Source organism: Canis aureus, chromosome 29, assembly GCF_053574225.1.
Source record: "Canis aureus isolate CA01 chromosome 29, VMU_Caureus_v.1.0, whole genome shotgun sequence".
NCBI lineage: Eukaryota > Metazoa > Chordata > Mammalia > Carnivora > Canidae > Canis > Canis aureus.
Genome location: NC_135639.1, coordinates 34,775,460 through 34,801,799, shown reverse-complemented (window position 1 = coordinate 34,801,799; position 26,340 = coordinate 34,775,460). Strand labels below are relative to the sequence as shown.

Here is a 26,340-nt window from a genome sequence, read left to right as displayed (position 1 = left end):
TTCCCTGTCCTTGCCTTCTCCTGCCCTGTTCGAAGTTATCCATTTGAGAGTGTAAGCTTCTGGCCCAGAAGGATCTAGTTAGTCAGTTGTGGGTACCACCCAACACAATGCCTTGCATTCACAGGAGCATAAACATTGCCGATTATGATCATTTTTTTAAAAATAATAAATTATTCCTGTCCTTGATCTGAAATAATGACAGAAACCAGCTGCCAAAACCACTAAGAGCATTGTTTACTTCAGAGTTACTGAATAGGAATTAGCTTAAAAGAGTTGTAAAGTGAAAGACAAGGACACATTTGTTTACACACAGTCCCAAAGGTATAAAACAAAATACTGAGTAATTTGTTATTAGTTTCTCATCCACAACAGTCCAGCTCTACTGCATAGCAAGGTCACCCTGGGTAAGAGGATCCAAGTTACCAGTATTCCCATTACAAAAAGGTAGTCATCAGCTATTCCAAATGCTTGTGTGCTCTAGAAAAGCAACAGCTGGCTGCATATTACTTACCGGTTTATCCTTGATAGTGGGGCTTGACACGCACAGGTACAGCTTCCCGTCTTCTTCCAGGCAAGCATCTATCAATGCTTGTACTGAGCTCTCCTCTTGGAACAGGAGAAAGGCATAGCCTTGGGAGGACAAAAACAAAAGGGTATAGAGAGAAATCAGTACATTGAACTTGAGGTACCAAATAAAAATTTACCTGTTGTTTCACTTTGGCGAATTCTTACTAAAATCCAAGAACATAAAATGGGACATAGGGAAGTAATAATCACTGAAGCCCTCATATGCCAAGCAATGGATTAAGTACTCATAGACAATATCTTGCTTAATTCTCATAATTACTCAGGGGAGCAAGTTCAGAACTCTATGGAATTTCCATGAAATACAAGCATACCTCATTTTATTGTGCTTCATAGATATTCAGTTTTTTAAACATTGAAGGCTTGTGGTAACCCTACATTAAGTAAATCTATTGGAGCCATTTTTTTCCAACAGCATTTGCTTACTTTGTGTCTTTGTGTCACATTTTGGTAATTCTTACAATATTTCAAACTTTTTCTTCATTATTATTACATTTGACAAGGTGATCTGTGATCAGGGATATTTGATATTACTATTGTGATTGTTCTGGGAGCCATGAACTCGGCCCACATAAGACGGTGAACTTAATAGACATTGCATGTGTTGTAACTGCTCCACTAACCAGTCATTCCACTGTCTCTCTTCCTCTCTGTGGGCCTCTCTATTTCCTGAGATACATCAACAGTGAAAGTAGGCCAATGAATAACCAAGGGCCTTTAAGTGTTCAAGTAAAAGGAAGAGTCACACATCTCTCACTTTAAATCAACAACTAGAAATGATTAAGCATAGTGCAGAAGACATGTCAAAAGCTGAGAGAGGCTGACAGCTAGGTCTCTTGAGCCAGTTAGTCAAGTTGCACATGCAAAGGAAAAATTCTTGAAGGAAATTAAAAGTGCTACTCCAGTGAACACATGATGATAAGAAAGCAAAACAGCTTAAAAAAAAAAAAAGAAAGATTATTTATTTATTTATTCATGAAAGACACAGAGAGGCAGAGGCATAGGCAGAGGGAGAAGTAGGCTCCCCATGGGAAGCCTGATACAAGACTCGATCCCAGGGCCCCAGGATCACAACCTGAGCTGAAGGCAGATGTTCAACCACTGAGCCACCCAGATGCCCCAGAAAGCAAAACAGCTTTATAGCTGATATGAAAAAAGTTCTAGTGGTCTAGATAGAAGATCAAACCAGCCACAATATTCCCTTCAACCAAAGCCTAATCCAGAGCAAAGCCTTAACTCTCCGCAATTCTGTGAAGGCTAAGAGAGGTGAGGAAACTGAAAGAGAAAAGTTGGAAACTAGGGGATCCCTGGGTGGCTCAGCAGTTTAGCGCCTGCCTTCGGCCCAGGATCCTGGAGTCCCGGGATAGAGTCCCACGTCGGGCTCCCAGCATGGAGCCTGCTTCTCCCTCTGCCTGTGTCTCTGCCTTTCTCTCTCTCTCTCTCTCTCTCCTCTGTGTCTTTCATGAATAAAAAAATAAAATGTAAAAAAAAAAAAAGAAAATTTGGAAACTAGCAGAGGTTGATTCATCAAGTTTAAAGAAAGAAGTCATCTCCATGACATAAAAGTACAAGGTAAAGCAGCAAATGCTGATGTAGAAGCTGCAGCAGGTTATCCAGAAGATCTAGCTAAAGGTAATTAATGAAGGTGCCTGCCATAAACAGCAGCTTTTTCAATGTAGATGAAATAGCCTTCTATTGGAAGATAATGCCATCTAGGACTTTCATAGCTAAAGAGGAGAAGTCAATGCTAATCTTTAAAGCTTTGAAGGACAGGCTCACTCTCTAGTTAGGGGTTAATATAGCTGGTGACTTTATGTTGAAGGCAAGGCTCATTGATCATTCTGAAAATCCTACAGCTCTTAAGAATTATGAGAGATCTATTTTGCCTGTGCTCTATAAATGCAATAAAGCCTAGATGACAATACATCTGTTTACAAGATAGTTTACTGAATATTTTAGGCCCACTATTGACCTACTGCTCAGAAATTATTTCAAAATATTATTGCTCATTGACAATACACTAGGTCCCTTAAGAGTATTGATGGAGGTATACAGTGAAATGAATATTGTTTTCATGCCTGCTAACCCAATGTCCACTCTGTAGCCCATGGATTAAAAAGTCATTTCAACTTTTAAGCCTTATTTTTTAAAAATTTATTAACTTATTTTAGTAATTTCTACACCCAACCCCTGTTGGTGTAGAAATTACTAAATTTGTTTGAGCCCACAAATTTAGAAACTACTAAATTTGTGGCCTCAACCCCACACCTGAGATCAAGAGTCACATGTAACTCCAACTGAAACAGCCAGGCATCCCCGCCCCACCAAGTCTTATTATTTAAGAAATACATTTCATCAGACTATAGCTGCCAGATTCCTCTGATGGATCTGGGCAAAGTAAATTGAAAATCTTTTGGAAAAGATCCACTATTCTAGATGTCATTAAGAACAATCATGATTCATGGGAAGAGGTCAAAATATCACCATGACAGGAATTTGGAAGAAGTTGATTCCAACCTAAAGATGACTTTGAGGGGTTCAAGACTCGAGTGGAGGATGTAACTGCAGATGTGAAATAGAAATAACAAGAGAACTAGAATTAGAAGTGAAGCCTGAAGATGTAACTGAATGGCTGTAATCTCAGCCAGTTTTAATGATAAAACTTTAACAGACGAGTTGTTTCTCATGGATGAGTAAAGAAAATGGTTTCTTGAGATGCAATCTATTCCTGGTGAAGATGCTATGAAGATTGTTGAAATGATAACAAAAGATTTAGAATATTACATAAACTTAGCTTATAAAGCAGAGGCAGGGTTTGACAAGACTGACCTCGATTTTGAAAGAAGTTCTACTGTGGGTAACATGCTATCAAACAGCATTATATGCTATAGAGAAATCATTTGTGAAAGGAGTCAACTGATATGGCAAAGTTAACTGTTGTATTATTTTAAGAAACCACAGCCATCCTAACCTTTAACAATCACCACCCTGATCTGTCAGCAGCCATGAACACAGAAAAGATTCTCCACCAACAAGATTATAACTCACTGAAAGCTCAGATGATGGTCAGCATATTTTATTATTTAAGATATGTACAGTTTTTTAAGATATAATGCTATTGCATACTTAATAGACTACAGTATAGTATAAACTATATGTATGACTTTTATATGTACTGGGAAAAATTACTTGATTCATTTTATTAAAATATTTGCTTTATTGCAGTGGTCTGGAACCAAACCCACAATATCTCTGTGGTATGCCTATAGATCCGGTCATCATAAGAGCAGGCAAATTCATTATTGGCTTGAGCCACAACCACTACCCAAAAAACAAACATCATCTGTCCCCCAGCTTCCATCAAGATTTAGGCTTGACACATGTTATAACATGGGTGCACCTTGAAAATATTATGCTAAGTGAAAGAAGCCAGGCACAAATATTATATGATTCCATTTATATAAAATGCCCAGAATAGGCAAATCTATAGAGACAGAAAAATAGATTAGTGATTGCCTACTGCTAAGGACTGGGGAGACTAGGTACAGAACTTCTTTTGGGGGATGATGAATATTTTCTAAGACTGACTGTGGTAATGATAGTGGCATAACTCTGAACATACTGAAAACCACTGAATTTTACATTTTAAATGGGTAAACTGTATGGTATGTGAATTATATCCCAAAAAAAGTTGTCCAAAAAAAGAAAATAATAGCCTAGTGTTTTTACATGTTACTTCTGATGATGATGCTTGCTTTCTCCAAGGATACTCTCTTATCTCATGGCAGAGTATACAACTGATAAACAGGGACTAGCTGCAGAACTTCCATGGAGACAGGCAGCTTTGCTCACTTTGATTCAGTAAGATTTACTGAAGCAACTGTTACAAGTGGGACACAACCTATGGATTACGAGAAAACTGAGATGGAAGAGAGTAGGTTCCTACTGTCATGAGCCTTATGTGGTAGAAGAAACAGACATTTAGACAATGAACTATTTGCTACAAAGCTGAAAGAGATACATGGAGACAAAAGGTGCCATGGTAGCCCAGAGGAGCAAGGACTCTGACTTCAGAGAATCAGCAAAGACTTCAAATAGGTCAACAGATGTTTCAGGGACCAATTTTATCATCCATTGCCACATCAGCATTCATGTATGGCAGCTGGGCAAAGGCCCATCACAAGCTAGTCTAAGTTAGACTATTCAACCCGTCTAGTTTTGCTTAGTCTCTCAGCTGTCATCTCACTCCCAGTCCTGCTACTGACCTCAAAAAAACGTATCACCAGTATGGTTCTACTCTGATGCACTGCATGCCAGAAAGGTGTAAATGGTGGAGAAGAGTACGACTTCCATATTCAGAAGATTCTCATGCATCAAACAAAGATGTTAATTGACTGGCCTAGAGCAAAACTCTTGGAGTCCTGGGCAACACATAACCACAGTAGCAGTAGATAATGAATAATGGGTACTTAGAGAAACAAAACAAAACAAAAAAACCCTTTTTCTCAACCTTTTGTCTACTATACAAAGTATTCAAGTAAATACTGTAGAAGAAAGATCTACCACTACCATCCAAACAAACATAGAAGGAAAAAGATCAACCATTACTTGACAAACCAAGAGTGGCCAATGCAACAGGCAGAAGTCAACACAAACGGGACAGCACTAAGCCCACAGTAGTGAGTATGTAGATACATCAAGGAAGCTGCCTACATGGGAGGACCCAGAGCTGTTTTCTGGGCTCTGCCCCCAGGCTAGATGGGTCAAAGGATTCAGCAGGTGGCAAGGCAAGAAAAATAAAACCTAACAACAAAACTAGAAAAAATGTAATTCCTTCATATCCTTTCTCTATTGGAAATAGTATCAATCACCAAGCCCCAAGAAATATATTAAAAACTCAGTGTTTTCATGTAATGTGAGAATATTAATTCCAGGGATCCCTGGGTGGCACAGCGGTTTGGCGCCTGCCTTTGGCCCAGGGCACGATCCTGGAGACCCGGGATCGAATCCCACCTCCGGCTCCCGGTGCATGGAGCCTGCTTCTCCCTCTGCCTGTGTCTCTGCCTCTCTCTCTCTCTGTGTGACTATCATAAATAAATAAATAAAAATTAAAAAAAAAAAGAATATTAATTCCACTTGCCAAAGTGAGTATTAGAGATGAGTGGGTTAAAAAATGCAAATCACAAAGAGGAGGTCTCAGCATGTTCTCTCAAACCTCCTACCTCATCACATCACACCCTGGTACAGATGGTCTATAAAGGTCCTCAGAGGCACACTGGATATCTTGTTCTTGGAGAGGACCTCATCTGTGTACATGAAGCACAGGAACATCAAAAAGGCCTGGGGAAGGGCGGCTGTGTGGCTCAGTGGGTTGGCTATCTGGCTCTTGATCTTGGCTTGGGTCTTGATCTCAGGGTCTTGAGTTCAGGCCCCGTGTTGGCTCTAGGCTGGACATAGAGCCAACTAAAAAGAAAAAAAAAAAAAAAGGCCTGGAAATGGTGTATGCACATTGAGCTGGGGCTTTCTCCAGCTCTTTGCCACCAGAAGGCCATCAGGCTGACTGCATTTTCTGGCATAGTGTTGCCCATCTTCTGAAATCTTCCACATTAATTCCAGCACTAAGCTCAATTTGTGCATCAGAGGAGAGGGAGAGTATCTCCCCATAGCAGATGAGTAGTTACCATAAAAGCAAGCAGATCTTTAATCAGGCCTCTCTTATAACCATAAATGTTAACAGTAACATAAGACAGAGTAAAAACAATGGGGAGTCAGAAACAAAAACCTGCTACAAATATTATTACCAAGAAAAATATCTACAAACAACTTCTCCTTTCCCAAGCAATGGCTCATAATACTTTACCAATTTCTTCAGGATAACTCTTACAACAAATAATCTTTTATACTAAATCATTTCTACTCCCTCCCTGATCAGCAAGGTGCCATTCTCAGTAATAACATCCACTTAGCATTAGATAAGGGAAATTGTTAAACTTGAGTCACACCCCTTATTTAGTATTTTGATTTCATATATCACTAGCTATTTCCATCAAGAGAGAGAATTATCAGATGTGATATTATTTGCTTATTCTAACACATTCTTTAAATAAAAACCTACTATTGGGGCACCTGGGTGGCATCTACCTCTTGATTTCAGCTCAGGTCATGATCTCAGATGGTGGCATCAAACCCTGTATCCTGTGCTGGTCTCTGCACTCTACAGGGAATTTGCCTGGGACCCCGTCTCTCCCTCCACTTGTGGGGAGCTTTCTATTATATTTACAAATAGGGCTCCTCAAACTGTCACTCTGGTGGCAGGTTCTTCTATTAGTTTGAAAGGTATATAAAAACGCTTGACCAAAAAATTATAAGCTCCCTCTGTTCTCCGCTGCCCTCTGATCCAGTAAGAGACAAAAAGGATCATAAAAATTCAGTTTCAGAAATGGTGACCTTGTTTCCCACATACCTGAGGAATGTGAGGGGGCTTCAGCGATGTGGTGAGATATGGGAGGCCCTCAACTCAGAGCCAGTCTGTGGGTGGAACTATGGGCTCTGGGGGAAGCAACAGGAATTCTTAGCACTATCACCATCATAACTCTGGGTTAGGTACAATGGATGGCAGGAGATTGCTGGCTTTCCCACTGGTGCCAAATAGGTTGGGGAGGAAGAGTTAAACAGTGAGAGATTTTTTGACATGCCTGGACTGACCATACTTCTCTGGGGTGAAGAGGAACAGGAAGTATGGGGTTGAGGGGGACTTAATTGGGATAATTCCATCTTATTTGGCCAGGTTTTTGCAGGGTACATTTAATTAACAATTTTTTTTGCTCTTAATACCTGAGAACACATTAAGTATAACAACCTCCAAAATGTTCTTGGCTACCTGTCAAAAAGAATGCCTCCTGAGCTCTTAAATACATAATTTTTCATGTTAGAATTTTTAAATACTTGATCCCTAGTACAAATAACCATCACCACCAAATTCACCACCACAAACATCACTTATGAAGTGCTTACAGTGTGCCAGGCACTTTGCTAATAATAAACACTTTACATCTGCAAGCTCTTTTCATCCTCGCAGTAATTCTGAGGTAAATATGGTTGTTATTCTCATTTTACAGATGAGGAAACTGAAACTTCAAGGGGTTAAGGGACACTCGGATTAAAACCTAGGTCAGCTTACAGAGCCCTCATTCTTAATACATTCACTTATACTATCTCACTTAAAAATGATGAGGTAAAAAATTCATTATCATTAGTAAATGAGGACTGCCTGTTTATTATTTATGGTTGCTTTCACAGTGTTTTAAGAAGCATAAAATGGTCATCTGTGCTTTAGTGCTACAATTTAAGGCCTGTGCAGATATATTTGTTCTAAAGCCCACAAAACTATTATTAAGAAGAAATGATGAATTTCAAAATCATCAGAAGTTTTTTTTTTTAATTTTTATTTATTTATGATAGTCACAGAGAAAGAGAGAGAGAGAGGCAGAGGAGACATAGGCAGAGGGAGAAGCAGGCTCCATGCACCGGGAGCCCAACGTGGGATTCGATCCTGGGTCTCCAGGATCGCGCCCTGGGCCAAAGGCAGGCGCCAAACCGCTGTGCCACCCAGGGATCCCTCATCAGAAGTTTAGATTCAGTTTTATTCAGGTCAATCAAATTGTCATATTTACTAAAGATGCTTATTGGCTTTCAATGTATTTCTAAGTTATTTATTTACTTAGATTTTATTTATTTAGTATTTATCTTGCATGTATGTATTTGTATGTATGTATATATGTATTTGAGAGAGACCGTGAGCAGGAGGGAAAGGGAGAGATAATCTGAAACAGATATGGGGCTCAATGCCACAACTGTGAGATCATGACCTGAGTCTAAACCAACAGTCAGACCCACTGAGCCACTCAGGTGCCCCATAAGTGATGTATTTAGAATAAAGGTACTCAAGGGACTGAAAAAGCAGATATCTCACTAAATAATATTTTAATAAAATGAGTATCATCGGGGATCCCTGGGTGGCTCAGCGGTTTGGTGCCTGTCTTTGGCCCAGGGCGCGATCCTGGAGACCCGGGATCGAATCCCACGTCAGGCTCCCGGTGCATGGAGCCTGCTTCTCCCTCTGCCTATGTCTCTGCCTGTCTCTCTCTCTCTCTCTCTCTCTCTCTCTGACTATCATAAATAAATAAAAATTAAAAAAAATAATAAAATGAGTATCATCATCACAATAATAATCGACTTAAGCTAGAATCATCAGTGGATTCTAAAACCAATCAGTGAATTTCAGAAGGGGATACAAGATATTTAACATATTCTTAAAGTATCACTTCAGAGATTAATCAGTATTTGCAAAGGGAGAGAGAGGTACTTTTAAAATGGAGGAATCTGGCAGATAACACCTTACCCAAATGATCAAACTTAACATCACCAACAACAGGGTAAACTTAACATGCCTCCTGTACTATGTCCTCCTCAATGCAGCACATCATCTACATACTATTCCTGCCAACAGTGTTTTACTTGAATCTCGTTATGAGGAAACAATCAGATAATTCCAAATTAAGTGATATTCTATAAAACATCTGACATGGACCCATCAAGTGATACGAAAGATAAAAAGCCTAGGAAGTGGTCTAAATTAAATTAAAGGACAGTAGAGAGATATGACAACTAAATACAAGATTAAAGTTGGATGTTAAGGCCACATGTTTGGATCCTGGATTTTAAAAAAATATCTCTAAAACATAACTAGAACAATCTGGATATTTCTTGTTCATAGGAGACATGCAGAAGCACTTAGGAGTGAGGGGTCTTAATGTCTACAACTTACTCTGAAATAATAGCCACACACATACACATACACACACCACACAGAGAAAAAAAAGAGAGAAAGCAAAGGTGCAAACTCCTGATAACTGGTGAATCTAGAAGGCTATATAGGTGTTTGTTGCATTATTCTTAAGGCTTTTTTGTAGGTTTCAATTTTTGTTTCAAATTTTTGTTTAAATTCTAGTCAATATATAGTATAATACTGGTTTCAGCAGAATTTAGTGATTCATCACTTACATATAATACCCAGGGCTCATCACAAGTGCCCTCTTTAATACCCATCATCCATTTAACCTATCCCCCTTCATTAACCTTCAGTTTGTTTTCTATTGTTAAGAGTCTTTTATGCTTTGCTTCTCTTACCCTTCCCATATGTTCATCTGTTTTCTTTTTTTTTAAGATTTTATTTATTTATTCATGAAAGACAGAGAGAGAGAGAGAGAGAGAGGCAGAGACACAGGCAGAGGGAGAAGCAGGCTTCATGCAGGGAGCCGGACGTGGGACTCGATCCCGGGTCTCCAGGATAACACCCTGGGCTAAAGGCGGCGCTAAACCACTGAGCCACTGGGGCTACCCCGTGTTTTGTTTCTTAAATTACACATATGAGTGAAATCACATGGTATTTGCCTTTCTCTGGCTGACTTATTTTGCACAGCATAATATACTCTAGCTCCACCCAACTGTTGCAAATGCCAAGAGTTCATTCTTTTTGATGGCTGAGTAATATTCCATTATGTATATATGCCACATCTTCTTTATCCACTCATCACTCAGTGGACATTTGGGCTCTTTACATAGTTTGGCTATTGTTGATAATGCTGTTATAAACATCAGGGTGCATGTATCCCTTCAAATCTGTATTATTATATCCTCTGGGTAAATACCTAGTAGTGCAATTGCTGGGTCATAGGGTTGTTCTGTTTTTAACTTTTTGAGGAACCTCCATGCCATTTTCCAGAGTGGCTGGACAAGTTTGCATTCCTACCACAGTGTAAGAGGGTTTTCCCCTTTCTCTGCATCTTTGCCAACATCTGTTTCCTATGTTGTTAATTTTAGCCATTCTGACAGGTGTGACGTGGTATCTCAACATGGTTTTGATTTGTTTTTCTGTAGGTTTGAAATTCTTAAAAATAAACATTTGTGGAGAAAAAATTAAAACCACAAGGTCTTTCTGGGCAAAGAGAATAATATATTATTCCATTCTCTAAAGAGCTATTTTTGGTACTTTTAAAGATCCAATAGTTTTTTTTTTAAGATTTATTTATTCATTCATTCATTCATTCATTCGAGACACAGAGAGGCAGAGACACAGGCAAAGGGAGAAGCAGGCTCCATGCAGGGAGCTCAACATAGGACTCAATCCCAAGTCTCCAGATCACTCCCTGGGCCAAAGGTGGCGCTAAACCGCTGAGCCACCCGGGCTGCCCAGATCCAATAGTTCTTAAAATCAACTAAAGCTCTTAGTGGTTTTTATGTTTCAATTATCAACTACAATGGGAAAACAATTCCAGCTTGTAGGGCTGTTCCCCAAACCATTGCTATATTCATAAAACAGTAGCTGACCTAAGGGACAGCCACTTTCGATTGAGATCAGCCCCAGAAGGAAAAATCCATGGTCTGTGTACACACACACACACACACACACACACACACACACACAACCTCTCTCCTTGCACAGAATCCAGGCTCCCTTACTTCCTGTGACCTTCCTAGACAGACCTGAAGGGCACCTGTCCAGCCAGACCTGTTTGAGTTCAGACATTTTTTTGGCACAGAAGTCTGTTCCAAACATTCTCACTAACCTTGGCTCTCAGGTCAGAAGACTTACCTAGTTTGCCTCAGGAGTCTTTGTCTTTGGATTCAATTCAATGGAACCAAAAATATTTATGAGGTACAAAGCATGAAGCTAGGCAATAAAGCTACAAAGATGAAGAAGTCAAGTCCTGGAAAAATCCTACCTTTAAATAAATGACTAAAGTACACTATGAAGAGTGTGGTGTTGGGGGTGTGTCCTACGAGCACTGGTGAGAGAGAAATGGAGCAGAGATGTCCAAACATCAGGGAAAGCCACAGAACAAAGGCCATATATGAACTGGAGGATACTTAGTCTTCCAGTAAGTAAAGGCATTCCAAGTTTAGGAAAGAGTACAGGCCAAGGCACAGAAGGTCAAAAGTTTGGCTCATTTGGAAAACAGAGACTAGAGTTCATTAGTTAAGAGTATAGGATTGGGGGCAGTGGACAAGGAGAGCTGAAGCACCCATCAATTTCCTGCCTGCTGCCTAGAGAACACTGTAGGTCTCTGAACTGGATTCCCTATTCATTTTCCCTCTTGGATGAAAACATCCGATTTCCAAAATTTACCGAACACTTACTATGTGCTCTAAGCACTGCAGAAGAATACTAACATAAACAAGGTTTTATTCTTAAGGAATTTATAAGCTAGTACAAGAAAGTAATGAAGAATAAATATATAGAGAACTCTAATATAGGAACACATTAAGGATTCTAAGAAGTATTTTTTTAAGTACTTGTAAAAGTTGAACTTCATAGAAAGAAGACAGATCTTTCAGTGAAGAAGACATGGATAGAAAAATCAGGGAAGTCTTTCTGTAGGTGGTAACAGATCTTAATGGCATGACATAAGTGAAAAGATGGAGGACATTCCAAGGGAAGGGATTAGCCTAAGATAAGATGTAGAGATGTCTCTGCAGATACTACCCAAATCCATGGATTCCTGAACGTTTCCCATGGATTCAGAACTAAATATATTTCTTTGACTATATTTACTAAATGCAGATGAAGCTCAAACATTTTGGTCTAGTCTGTTTGGTTTTTTTTTTTTTTTTTTTTTATTGCACTAGTAACTTCTGGCTTGGGAGGCAGGGGTAGGGAAGGTGGGAATGGACTAGATACCAAGTCTGATGGGTAGAACCACCTCAGAGTTGAAAATTGGCAATCTACTTCCTGTGTCCAGGGCAGTGACCTGGGGCGTTGGGCTTAAAAGTTGCTCTGTTTATGTAACCTCACATTTCCTACATAAAGAGGTCCTTGTGAAGTCGGCCAGTCTGTCAGTCCTAGTCACAGTCAGTTCTAACAAGCACCTGACCATGAAAACTGAGACCAGACTGAGGGTGTGGGAGGAAACTGGCCAAACTAGTTGGGCAGTTTTATTATTACTGAGCATTACATTTTCATCAGGGGGAAGGACACTAATATTATTTGACAGTATATTATTTGACAGAAAAAGTGCCTGCTTCTCCCTCTGCCTGTGTCTCTGCCTCTCTATGTCTCTCATGAATGAAGGAATGAATGAATGAATGAATAAATAAATCTTTAAAAAAAAAAACAAACGAAACTATTGGATCTTTAAAAGTACCAAATAGCTCTTTAGAGAATGGAATAATATATTATTCTCTTTGCCCAGAAAGACCTTGTGGTTTTAATGTATGTGCCCTGTTTCACATAATCCATTTAATAACCCAATGAGTAGTATTAACTCAGATGAGTAAACTGAGGTTCAGAGATTAAATAACTTGCTCAGTGTCACATGGCTAGTAACTGCTGTCCACATGAGTCCACAAATATCCAGCTCTTGTCTCACTGCTTATTACTTTCCCTTGTTCAGCATCAAACAAATTTTAACCTAATAGACACTTCCCTACAGATGAAGCTTTAGTCCAAACCTGCTTGTACAGTGCTTGAACTTTGACAATCTAATTTCTCCTCCTTCTTGTACTTTAATATTCCTCTGATGAGCTCCTGATGCTGCTGCCAATAGATTTTCTCTGTGCCACCATCTCTCCTTCACAAGACTAAAGCCTTGACTAAAACTATCCATTCTATTTTTTTTTTTAATCCATTCTATTTTGAAAGACAACCCAAGTCTTTGTTCTCAGATCTCAAAATTATTCACTAGATCCTCTCAGTTTCCCATTCTAAGCCTTTCAAGCAAAATATCCTCTCTTGGTCTCACTTGCTCATTCAATTCCTGTCAGCAAGTCCTGGCCCAATCTACCCCTCTGCTAAAACATTCACTCTGTCTCAGTGTGTCAAATTTGCACCTTCCATTTCAGTTCCTGTGAACTACCCTATTCTAAAGAAGGTTCTTGTCAGAGATGCTTTGGCTTCTTTACATTAAATAAGCATCTCCCCCATTCATAGCACTTCTGCCTGGACACAGCACACACAGGTACTGCTATGACAGAGTATGTCTCTGTTATTTATGTGGCTGCTCAGGCTCTGTATTGTCACCTGTACATTCCTCTGCCTACTCCTTTCTATACAGTCCCTCAAACTACAAATGCTTTGAAATCAAACACTCATTCTTACAGTTCACCTTTAATACAATGCAGAAGAGAGATGTTTTTTTTTAAAAAGATTTTATTTATTTATTCATGATAGTCACACACAGACAGAAGAGAGATGTTTAATAAAACAGTTTAAACTGAGGCTGCGCTAAGCTTTTATTTTATTTAAAACATTTAAAAAATATTTTATCTATTCATTCATAAGAGACACAGAGAGAAGCAGAGACATAGGCAGAGAGAGAAGCAGGCTCCCTCTGGGGAGCCCCATGTGGGACTCGATCCTGGGACTCCAGGATCACACCCTGAGCCAAAGGCAGAAACTCAACCACTGAGCCACCCAGGCACCCTTGTGGTAAGATTAGATTAGATTAGATTTTAAAGATTTTACTTATTTATTCCTGAGAGACACAGAGAGGGGGCAGAGACACAGGCAGAGGGAGAAGCAGGCTCCATGCAGGGAGCCCAACGTGGGACTCGATCCCAGGACCCCAGGATCATCCTTGAGCCGAAGGCAAACACTCAACCGCTCAGCCACCCAGGCATCCCTGTGCTAAACTTTTAAAAGTAGTAGTAGGTCGGGGATCCCTGGGTGGTTCAGTGGTTTGGCGCCTGACTTTGGCCTGGAGCGTGATCCTGGAGTCCTGGGATCGAGTCCCACATCGGGCTTCCTGCATGGAGCCTGCTTCTCCCTCTGCCTGTGTCTCTGTGTCTCTGTCTCTCATGACTAAATAAATAAAATCTTTAAAAAAAAATAAAAAAATAAAAGTAGTAGTAGGTCAAAACAGGACAAAACAAAAAAAGCCCACTCTTGCTGCCCTGCAATACAGTTTGCATGTTTTTTATAAGAAAATCCTTCCTGAGAATGAAACCTTCAATCAACTAAATATTAGTTGATAAACCAGGACCTGCATTTTTTTTTAAGGCAAAGTATTACTCAATAGCTTATAAACAGCAAAAGGTTAGGTATGGGCTAAAACCCTTAGTTTCCCAACTTGGATCAGTTTATGCAACTCAGAAAGTAGAAAAACTTGGAATCTGGGCCTAAAACAACACTGACTTATTTCCATTCAAGTTATATTACAAGGGCAAAAAAAAAGTGAAGTTTGAAACTTTCCTTTCCAAGGCCAGATTCAGATAAACTGAAGGAAAAAGAAATAAATGCCATAAATCCAGCCTATGCAGCTTCACAATGACCTATTTATGTCCATTGAAAGTAATCTTCTTTCCTGTTCTTCAAATAGTATCTCTGTAGCTGCTGCCTCAAAGTTCACCTGAAACCCATGTGGCCTGGCTTGTGCCAGGTTCACAAACCACGCTGGTAAGTATATCCTTCCCAAATTGCATGACCTTGGTCCCAAGGACCAGCAAGCCACCTGGCTAGCGCAGAAGAAATACATAATCACCAGAACAAACAGCAACTCAGAAACAAACTCTTTACTCAAGGTGAGTGGCAGTCATCCGATCGGAAGGCATGGGTTATTCTTGCAAAAATCTGCATGCCTGTTACTGTTCCTGTTCACCCAGCTGTGCACCTGAATCCTGTGGCCCTGGACTGTCAGAACTGAAAGTGGCTGCCCAAGTGGGCTGAGACGGCCTCCTCCACTCTGCTGCCAGCATCACCAACTTCTGAACACGGTTTCAGAGCCATGTGGTCCATCTCCGGTCCAACATCTGCAGCTGGCTGCTGTCCTTACCTTTGTCCCAGAAGTCTCTGCCAATAGTGGTAGTACAGCTGTACTGACTAGCCAGGAGATGCCAGTTCTTCACCCTGGTGCCCACCCCGTCACAAGAGGTGAGACTACTGGCAGTCTCAAGAACAGCTGCTTAGTACAAAATGAGGGGTAGAAGGCTAAGGGTGGACAGACAATTCTGTAGCTCTAGTGATAGCAACTCTGGACATAGGATATTCTTCCAGGAAGGAGGCTATGATAAACATACCTATCATCATAAAAGCTTGTCACGTCCAACTTATCTTCCTAGTAGTGACATTCACTGCCCCACATTCAAGGAAGCAGAACTAATGTGTTTCTTTACTAAACAGTCAAGATTCTACGGCACTGTCTTTAAAATGGCCTATGTCTCAGCTAGGTGTTAAAAAATGAACTGGGCCAATCAGATTCTCTCTTTCTGGAATTCAAGTAGAAATGTGTAAACAATTTTCCCACTGGAAGCACAATCATGCAGAGGAGAGCTGAATCACGATAATGCTGGAATACTGCAATGAAGAATTAATAGCTCCCACTGTTTGAATCCCTGCAGCCACCCCCTAGCATGATACCTCCACGATATCTGGTTCTACCACAGCTATTTGGGGGCTCTCCTTGTCATTGATAATCACATCCCCAATTTGAAGTAGTACAAGAGAACCTCTGATCCTTGTAGTCAAAGAACTCAATTACAAAGCAGGACACTGCATCACCCAAGGGGCAGACTCCCAGGGTTAAACTATTTGGGATGTAATCCCATGCTCACAGCCACAGCAAAAGGGCAGCTCAGACCCACAACCTCAGCCTAAACCAACTCTTGGAGAAACCCCTTGTATGTGAGCATAGCCAACAGAACAGAAGGATTCAGGAAAAAGCCAAGGACCACTTTGATTTTTAAATAGCTGTGAAGGTATCCCACAGGTCACATAACTTAAGTTGCTAATTTTTATATAAAATCCAGTCTTGTAAATAACAGCATAATTTATCAGATTTTATATTTAAACTCATATTCCTTTCCCACAAATGATATATACTAGTCAAACAAATAAAAACTACTTTGTTTATAATTCACCAGGTAAAACAGTATAAACTATTGGTCAGCCATACTGATAAAAGCTATGTGGTTTTAGGAAAAGACACTTCACCTCTTTGAGTCTTAGTTTAAAATAAAGATTATATTAAAATGAGATGATCTGTAAGGAACTTTCTAGCTTTATTTTTTTAAAAGATTTTATTTATTCCTGAGAGAGAGAGAAATAGAGAGGCAGAGACACAGGCAGAGAGAGAAGCAGCCTCCTCGCAGGGAGCCTGATGTGGGACTTAATCCCTGTACCCAGGATCACACCTTGAGCTGAAGGCAGATTCTCAATCACTGAGCCACCCAGACATCCCAACTTCCCAGCTTTAAAATGTGACGGACTTCTACTCTCTGAGCAATATAGTGAACTCATCATTTGCCAAGATAAAAATTCATTCATTTAACAAATACCTGAGGGTCAGCCACTGAGGCAGACATGCAAGGAACCAGGCATAGAGCAGTGAATAAAACATAAAAATATCCTACTCTCATAAAACTTACATTCCAGTCTACAAAACAGACAGAGAAACATGTAAGTTTTTCAGGTCATGATAAGTACTTTGAATAAAAATAAAATGGGAGTAAAAAAGGAATAAAATGAGGGTAAGAGGGGCTAGAAGAGGATAGATAAGGAAATCAGGAAAGATCCCTCTGTTAATTAAGGTGACACGTGAGTAGATGTCATCTAAGGGAAGAAATGAGCAATCTATTCAGAAATCTGGGAAAAAATGGTTTCAGACAAAAGGAAGTACTAAGACCCTGAAAGGCCTGAACGAACCCCAAGGAATGGCAAAGAAGTCAGTGTGGCCAGAGTGGGTAAGGGAGAGAATGATAGGAGATGATGTCAAAGAACATCAAAGATTGAACAGATTTGACACGAAAGGAAAGGTTTAAATGCTTCCAGCAGAAGATTCATACCAATGTGGTTTTTGGCTTCTGTGGGGGTCCATTACATTCCAAACCCACAGGCAGAAGGTAAGTCCACAGCTGCAATGTACCATCTATCTAATTTGAAACTAAGCAAAAACCATGCTGCATGCAGATGTCCAAATTAGTATAAACTTCATAAAGAAAATTGCTTTGGGAAGCCATATGATATCAAATCTGGAGTCATTAAGATTTTCATTTCTTTTAACTCTAGTTAAGCTTCTGTCAATTTATCCTAAAGAAAATACTATGATGGGCAGCCCCAGTGGCGCAGCGGTTTAGTGCCGCCTGCAGCCCAGGGCGTGATCCTGGAGACCCTGGATCGAGTCCCACGTCAGGCTCTCTGCATGGAGCCTGCTTCTACCTCTGCCTGTGTCTCTGCCTCTCATTCTCTCTCTGTGTCTCTATGAATAAATAAATAAAAAATCTTTAAAAAAAAAAAGAAAATACTATGAAAGGAAAAGCCACATACAAGGATATACTAACAAAAAGGAATATTATTTATAATAGCCTATGTGACCAACAAGCAAATAAATTAAGGTGTAACAATAGATTAGGCAGACTCTTGAAAAATATGAAAATTATGTAGTAACATGGCAGAGAAGAAGGAGGATAGAAAACTGTATTTCTGCTATAAAAACACACCCAGCCCAAAGGATATATATGAACAGAGACTGGAAGGAAACAAAAAAATGATGGTTGGTTCTGCTGGGGAGAGAGGATTACTCTTTTTATAAAATAACATGTTCAGTGCAAACTAGATTTCTTTGTTCTGGTTTTCCTATTTTATTACAATACTAACACCCAGAATTAAGATAACAATAGAAATTCCTGTGATCACGTAGTGGACAAGAGGGCTACATCATTTCTGTTCCATGGAGGTTTTTTTTTTTTTTAATTAAAAAAATGTTTTTAAGTAATCTCCACACCCAATATGGGGCTTAAACACATGATCCTAAGATGAAGAGTCACCAATTCTACTGACTGAGCTAGCCAGCCACCACCCCTCCATAGAGATCTTCTTAGTAACCCTGCAATATGTGATGGTGCTGATGTACATTCTTGAAGCTATCTTCCCTAGCCTTCAAGGCCACAAACATACTCCCGGTCTTTCACCTACCCACCTCTCTACTGACATGTTCTCTTCTTCCTTTTGGATCCTAACAACATTTACTTATTATCTGTTTATCATTTTCTTCTCCCTCTTGAGATGACTCTCAAGAGATGTATGTCTTCAGCCCCAGTCTCTTTCCCCAAACTACCTAATCACAATCTCATTGCCCATTAGTAATTTCCAGATGTGAGAACACACCAAACTCTACATGTCTTTAATCAAATCCTAACTACATTAAATGGTTTTCTCTCAGTTGACTCCCCTACATTCAACAGTACCAAGACTCTCCCGTTCAGTGTAAGTGATTTTAAGCAACACTACCATCAAAGTCTACTACTATCATGATCTACTCTCATTCAGAACCACTGGTCTCTTACTGCCTCTGTCCTAGTAACATCTGAACACTAATATCTTAGGCCTTTGTGGTCCTTATTATTGCTTATAAACCAGATTACAGAAAATTCCTAAATAGTTTTTCTGATCCTGGCTAAAACACCAAAAACAAATTAAAAAAACTCAACCACCTATCCTTTGCTTTAAAAAAAAAAAAAAAAAAGGGATCCCTGGGTGGCGCAGCGGTTTGGCGCCTGCCTTTGGCCCAGGGCGCGATCCTGGAGACCCGGGATCGAATCCCACATCGGGCTCCCGGTACATGGAGCCTGCTTCTCCCTCTGCCTGTGTCTCTGCCTCTCTCTCTCTCTCTGTAACTATCATAAATAAATAAAAAAAAAAAAAAATTAAAAAAAAAAAAAAAAAGGCTTCAATGATATCTAGGTACTGTGAAAGTATCTAGGGGCACCTGGGTAGCTCAGTAATTGAGTGTCTGCCCTTGGCTCAGGTTGTGATCCCAGAGTCCTGGGATCAAGTTCTGCATCAGGCTCCCCATTGGGAGCCTGCTTCTCCTTCTGCCTATGTCTCTGCCTTTCTCTCTGTGTCTCTCATGAATAAATAAATTAAATATTTTTAAAAAGGAAAGTATTCTATATGCATTTTCTTATTTAATCCTCATAACAAACCAGAATTAGACACTATTTTTATTTCCATTTTGTAGATTTTAAAAAAATAGAGATTTAGGAAAATAACCAGCCCAAGGATACAGATATGGCAAGTAGTGGAACAGGAATCCAACCCAGGCAGCTTGATCCAGAGCCTTTCTTCTTTTTTTTTTTTTTTAATTTTTTTATTTATTTATGATAGCCACAGAGAGAGAGAGAGAGAGAGAGAGAGAGGCAGAGACATAGGCAGAGGGAGAAGCAGGCTCCATGCACCGGGAGCCTGATGTGGGATTCGATCCCGGGTCTCCAGGATCGCGCCCTGGGCCAAAGGCAGGCGCCAAACCGCTGCGCCACCCAGGGATCCCCAGAGCCTTTCTTCTTGATCACTGGTTACTCAGTCTAAGTCCTAGGATTGGCAATCAGACTACCACATAATCCTGCCTTAATTAAGCTTGCCATCTATCTCTGGGCTATCCTTATTCCCAAATGAGAATAGTAGAGTACAATATTTAAGATCCTTGGACTCTGAGGCTCAAATCCCAGCTCTAGCATTTAACACATGACCATGGACAAACTGCCCTCTTCTAAATATGTTTCTTCTTCTATATAAAATAAGAATACTAAGGGTGCCTACCTTATGCAGTTGGGAAGACTAAATATGATTTAGAAAATAGTAACCCAATGCCTGGCTCATGGCAAGCCCTCAGTAAGTGTTAGCCATCGTACCTATCATAATTCCAGCCCCCGGGATCCCTGGGTGGCGCAGCGGTTTAGCGCCTGCCTTTGGCCCAGGGCGCGATCCTGGAGACCCGGGATCGAATCCCACATCAGGCTCCCGGTGCATGGAGCCTGCTTCTCCCTCTGCCTTTGTCTCTGGCGCTCTCTCTCTCTCTGTCTCTCAGTCTTTCATGAATAAATAAATAAAATAAAATCTTAAAAAAAAAAATAATTCCAGCCCCCTGCAATTTCTGCATATTCTTTTCTTGCCTAGCTTTGAAGATCAAGGTCTTGCACAGCCCACAGCAATCTGTTCCTCTTCTGCATGCATAGAATGTTTTTTACTCACTTGTCATTAAGCATAAATTTATTTGTATTTTAATAAAAATAACAGTATCATTCATAATATCTACCGTATTCAGGGATTGCTTTGATCACTCCACAATCTTCATCATGACCTTCTGGAGTAGGTACTATCAGGATCCCTCTTTTGCAAGTGATCAAACTAAGGCACAGAAAGCTTAAACAGCTAACCTAAGGTCATACAACTAATAGGTAGAGGAGCCCAGCAGGTCTAGTTCCAGAATCCATGCTCTTTACCATTACTTAATATTTAACATATGTTTCCATGTCTCCTCTAGGAAACTGCAAAACCGAAAAACAAGGATGGTATCTTTTCTAGATCCTCCATGAGGCCAAATACCGGCTTTTCTACAGATTGACAAGCAACAAATATTTGATGGATTGATATTCCCAACGCTGCACAGTCACTTGCATCAGGACCTAAGCCTTCTGTATTTATTCTGTTCTCTCACCATCCCTTTTCAATAACTATCTTTTTTTAAATAACTATCTTTAAATTACCTGCACCCAGCTATTATAAACATAAGTGACATTGATTACTATTCTGTACAAATGTGGGATTGGGTTCATGCCCTAAGACTTGGAAGAACCTCTCTTTCTAGACCTCACAATTTTAACTCTGCTATTCCAGAACTAAAAAGTATGCAAAGACAATCCCAGAAAACTTTTCCTCAATAGTTTGGCTAGAATTGGATTTCTTTTCATCATCAACACTTTGCTTCAATTTCATCAATAGCTATTTGAAAATATATTTTTTAAAGATTTTACTTATTTATTCATGAGAGACACAGAGAGAAGGCAGAGATATAGGCAGAGGGAGAAGCAGGCTGCTCGCAGGGAGCCCGATGTGGGACTCAATCCCAGGACTCCAGGATCACAACCTGAGCCAAAGGCAGACACTCAACCACTGAGCCACCCAGGTGCTCCTATTTGAAAGTATTTTAAAATGATATTTCTATTTGACCCAACTCGATTCTTCTTCCACCCCAAATACAAACACTACACAAATGCCTTCATGTCTACTCTCTCTGGGGGATGATCAATTTAAGGAAGAAAAATAAATCCTACTGTTTCAAGGCTCTTTCTTTTGCATCATTTTCTCCTAACATTCCAACCACATTTCATTTATTCAAAGGGACTAAAACCCTTTTATACTCAGTCCTTCCATACGGTACTCCTCCACTTGGAATCTGCTTCCCTAACTTTCTCGCTAACTCCTCTCAATTTTCAGGGCTGCTTAACTGTCATCTTCTCAGAGAAGCTTTCTCCACATCCTCACTCTAAATTGATGCCCCCTTTTTAGAGTCACTGGACTCTCAATTTATCCTTTACAGAACTATCACAGTTTGTAATTGTGTCCATTTGTTGACTATTTAACTAATTTCTTATTTCCCCCACAGGACTATAAGTTATGAGGTATGAGACCAAATTATGAAAACACACATTCTGACTTCCATGTCTTCCTCCACCTTTCATGCTCCCAGTGGTGCTCTAGAGAACATGAAGCAATTACCTGCTTGCGGCCTACCAACAAACTGATCCACAGGACTTTGCAGATCCTCAAATAGCTGATCAAATACCTCAATGGTCTTTTGCTGGAGAAAGCCCCAGACTCCATTACCTCCCATTGTGTTGGCCTGACAACACTTAAAGGGACAACTGATGTACCTGGTCACTGTTTCTCTACATAGATTTTAAATTCTCCACAGTCCATTGAAATGGTCATGGTGTTACAAACCCTACTCTATATCTGTACAGGTGAACTTGCCAGATGAATGAATCTGTATTTCATTAGACATATACTTTCTGAGAAAAAGGCCAACAGGCTCAATGGTGGATGGTTCATTTCTGCTTACACATACACATACACAATAGTGGATGGTTCCTTTCTACTTATACATAAGCCAAAATGTAGAGCCAAACAAATTGTACCCAATGGCCAACCTAAGATAATCTAAAGAAAAATATACTCAGAATGAAGGGCATTACCAAGAAGGCATGGACCTAAATTAAAACCTAAGGAATTTAAAGAGAAGAAGAAATACCACAAAGAGGCATTATTAAGAAGGCACAGAATAGTTGGGGTGAACTCCTTAGATGTTCCCAACATTCAAAGCAATGGGCATGGATTCTCAAAGGTACTTCAATCTTGGAATAGCACCAAATTTCTTTAGGTCCTTTCAAAACACGTAAACCAGGTTTAGATTTTAGCTGGAAGCCAAAATACAACAGGAGTCAACAGTATAATAATTATTTCTCTTCCTAACCCCTAATCACAGAAAGGCAATCTGCTCTGCAAGGATGCAAAATCAGGACATCTAGATTCTCCTCTTGGCCTTGCTGTCATTAGCCCATCTCAACACTTTATCTCAGGTGTAAAATAAAGACATCAGATCTAATGTTCTATAGTTATATATTATTATGCTGTTATATAGGATTGGTACCCTAAACCATGGAGTTAACAGGACTATTAAACTTTGTACTGCTCAGACCAACCCAAATGTTTTCTCAATATTTAGTAACAAATTTGAGTAGGATATTGTAAACATGATATATATGCAGAAAAGGCAGACAAATGAATGGTGATACAGAAACCATTAGACACAAGGTGTGACTGTGAGAAGTGAAAATATTTATCTTTGGAAAGAGAAGTCTTAAAGAGAAACTAATAGTCCTTTAAGTACCAAGAGACAGATGTCACAATGATGATTTATTCTATTTTACTTTATAGGATACAACTGATCAGTAGGTAAAGATTGCAGGGAAGCATTTGACTCCATTGAAAAGCAAAACTTAAAAATTAGCTAGGTCTAGCAAATATATATACTTCCTCTAAAATAAACTGACCTCCTTTGTCACTGGATGTCTCAGAAGCTGCATGAGCAGCTTCAAAGACTATTTTAAGGCAAGAGGCAACAAACTTTTTGCAAAGGGATTTGAGGGCCACATATAGTCTCTGTTACACATTCTTTTTGCATGTGTGTTTTTACAACCCTTAAAAATGTAAAAACCATCCTTAGCTTATAGGCCACATAAAAGCAGGTAGTTTGTGGATTCCTATTCTAGAAAAGTGCTTTCCAATAGAAATATGAGTCACATGTGTAACTTAAAATTTTCAAAAACAAAAAAAGACAAAAAGAACACAAAAATTTTTTTAACATCCACATTCAAAAGGTAAAAAGAAAGAGGTGAAGTTCATTTTAGTATATTTTATTTAATCCAATGTATCAAAAAATTATCATTCTAACATGAAAATAAAATTACTAGTGAGATATTTTACCCTTTTCTAAAACTAAGTCTTTGAAATCCAGTGTATATTTTACACTTAGAGCATATCTCAATTCAAATTAGTCACATTTCAGATGCTCATTAGCTACTTGTGGCTAGTGGCTATCATACTAGACAGAGTGGTTCCAGAGAAACTTGTGTACTCCCACTGAGAAATAGAAGAGAGAACCTTCCAATCAACACTTTTTTTTTTCTTACACTTACTTCTAAAGATTCAAATTGATGAAGAAAGAAAATGTATTATTAGTAGTAATGTATTAGTAGTAATGACTGCTGAGATGACTGGCAACCTACTTGGAAAAAGAAAACTGGATCCCTTCTTGTGCCTTACTCCAATATAAAGTCCAGATAGAAATGAGAAGTCAATCTAAAAAAGTAAAATACATTCAAAGGCTAGTAAAGATAAAAGAATGCCAAAAAAAGGGGGTAGGGGATGTTATTTTTAACCACCAGATTGGAAAGATCGAGAAAGAGTGATTTCCTCAAACTCAATAAAACTGTTTTACAAATCAGATACTATAGGTGGGAACATACACATATATGACCTTTCTTAAGGGCAGCTTTATAATCTGTATAAATATGTACCTCACTTCTGGAAATTTACCCTAAGAGGGGATCCCTGGGTGGCTCAGTGGTTTAGCGCCTGCCTTCGGCCCAGGGCGTGATCCTGAAGTCCTGGGATCAAGCCCCACGTCGGGCTCCCTGCATGGAGCCTGCTTCTCCCTCTGCCTGTGTCTCTGCCTCTCTCTCTGTGTGGGTCTCTCTCATGAAAAAACAAACAAAATCTTTAAAAAAAAAAAAAAAAAAAGAAATTTACCCTAAGAGGTAGTGATACAGGGCAAAAAGATGAAGGCATAAGGATATTCACTGAAGCATGATCCATGAGAGGGAATAGCTGGAAGTAATTTAAATGTCCACCAATAGGACAGATCAAATAAAATAAGGTCATTAAAATAATGTAGGTTTCTTACAGAAAGATGTTGAAATTGCTGAGGGGGAAATGCAAGTTATTGAACAGCATGTAAGTGTTACCTCATTTATGTAAAATGCCAAGTTTCAGATAAGTTCATAAAGAGACATCAGAAGGGTATTTAATAAAATGTATGCAATGATTATGTCTGATAGGGGTAGGTTTGGGATCATTTTCTTTGGACACGATTATATAGGTTTATCTTCATTTTTTTTTATGATGATCACCTGACACCTTTTATCCCAGAGAAGTTTTTATAACCTTCTCAGCATGATGTTATTTTTCAACTAACACTTTTAGAAATATCTTTTATATGTGTAATTTTACAGAGTATGCTACATGCACCACAGTGTGGTGAACACATTTTTTCCACTGAGAGAACACTCTTGATGCTCACATGCAACTAGTACTCTTAGGAATATCTTTTTATACATGTGACTTTACAGAGCATACTATCTACAGCATAGTGTGGTGAATTCATTCACTCACTGAAATACTGCTCTGATTCAAGGAATTATTAGCACTCTTAGAAACACAGTTTAAACATGTGTCTTTACATAGTGTCACACATGTACCACGAAGTGGTGACATTATTGTAAATGCAATAATTAACATGGTGATTTTTATATTTTCTGATTAATATAAAACTTATTTTATTAATTTTAAAAATTCTTGGGGAAAATTAAAAAGGAAATATTAAAAGTAAACAGCCTCTTCTTTTCATAGGTTAGAGAGATAGTGGGGAGAACTATAGGTGGTAAAGAAACCTAATAAACCAGACACAAGAGGAAGCCATTTGCCTTTCCCAAGTTAAGCTATAAATTCATTCCTGTACAAAGCACAGGAAGGGTATTTTTGACTCCATTTTCTTGTGGTAATGTTATAATAATAATAATACATATCAAAAAACCAATTCTTAAGAGATGAAAGACATCCTTGAAACATATCTACAGAATATAACACATGAAGAAAACGTCCTTTTTAACCCAAAACACTCTCCTATATAATTCAAGGAACTTACCCAGAGTTAACATCACTAGAAAAGTTGCCTGAATTCTGCAGAAATGACAAACTATGAACAAAAAAGTAAGAACTTTCATGTCTTCGTAAATTACAATAAATAAATACATAGCAAAAAAAAAAATCCTACTAAACATAAAGGATGAATTCATGTGAAGAGTTCTTTGCTAGTTTGTCCTCCACTCCTCAACAAGCTAAGTCACTTAAAATACAGTCAGGAATAAAGGTAATTTTATATAATGTCATTTTTCAGCTACTAGGTTTTCCAAATTTGGAGTTTATAAGATCTATAAAACCACAGGACTATGGTATACAAATAAAATTTGACTCTAAAAAATCTTTTCCTCTCCTATCACTAACATTCTACAAAACCCTAGATTTTTTTCTCTCAAGTAATGAAAATTTAGCACATGGCTCATTCACAACAGACTCACAGGATGATT

General features: G+C 39.1%; 1 protein-coding gene across 15 annotated transcripts in view; it reads right to left on the bottom strand.

Moving 5' to 3' along the window:
• Positions 1 to 26,340, bottom strand: part of CPEB3 (cytoplasmic polyadenylation element binding protein 3) — a 205,406-nt gene that overhangs the window by 51,052 nt on the left and 128,014 nt on the right. For all 15 annotated transcript variants that reach the window (XR_013368227.1, XR_013368225.1, XR_013368226.1 and 12 more), the window contains one exon: positions 512 to 630. Coding sequence is in view for 12 of the 15 variants with exons in the window: in XM_077878411.1 (XP_077734537.1) it covers positions 512 to 630 (119 nt within the window). In the remaining 3 variants the exon portion in view is untranslated. The remainder of the gene's footprint in view (positions 1 to 511; positions 631 to 26,340) is intronic.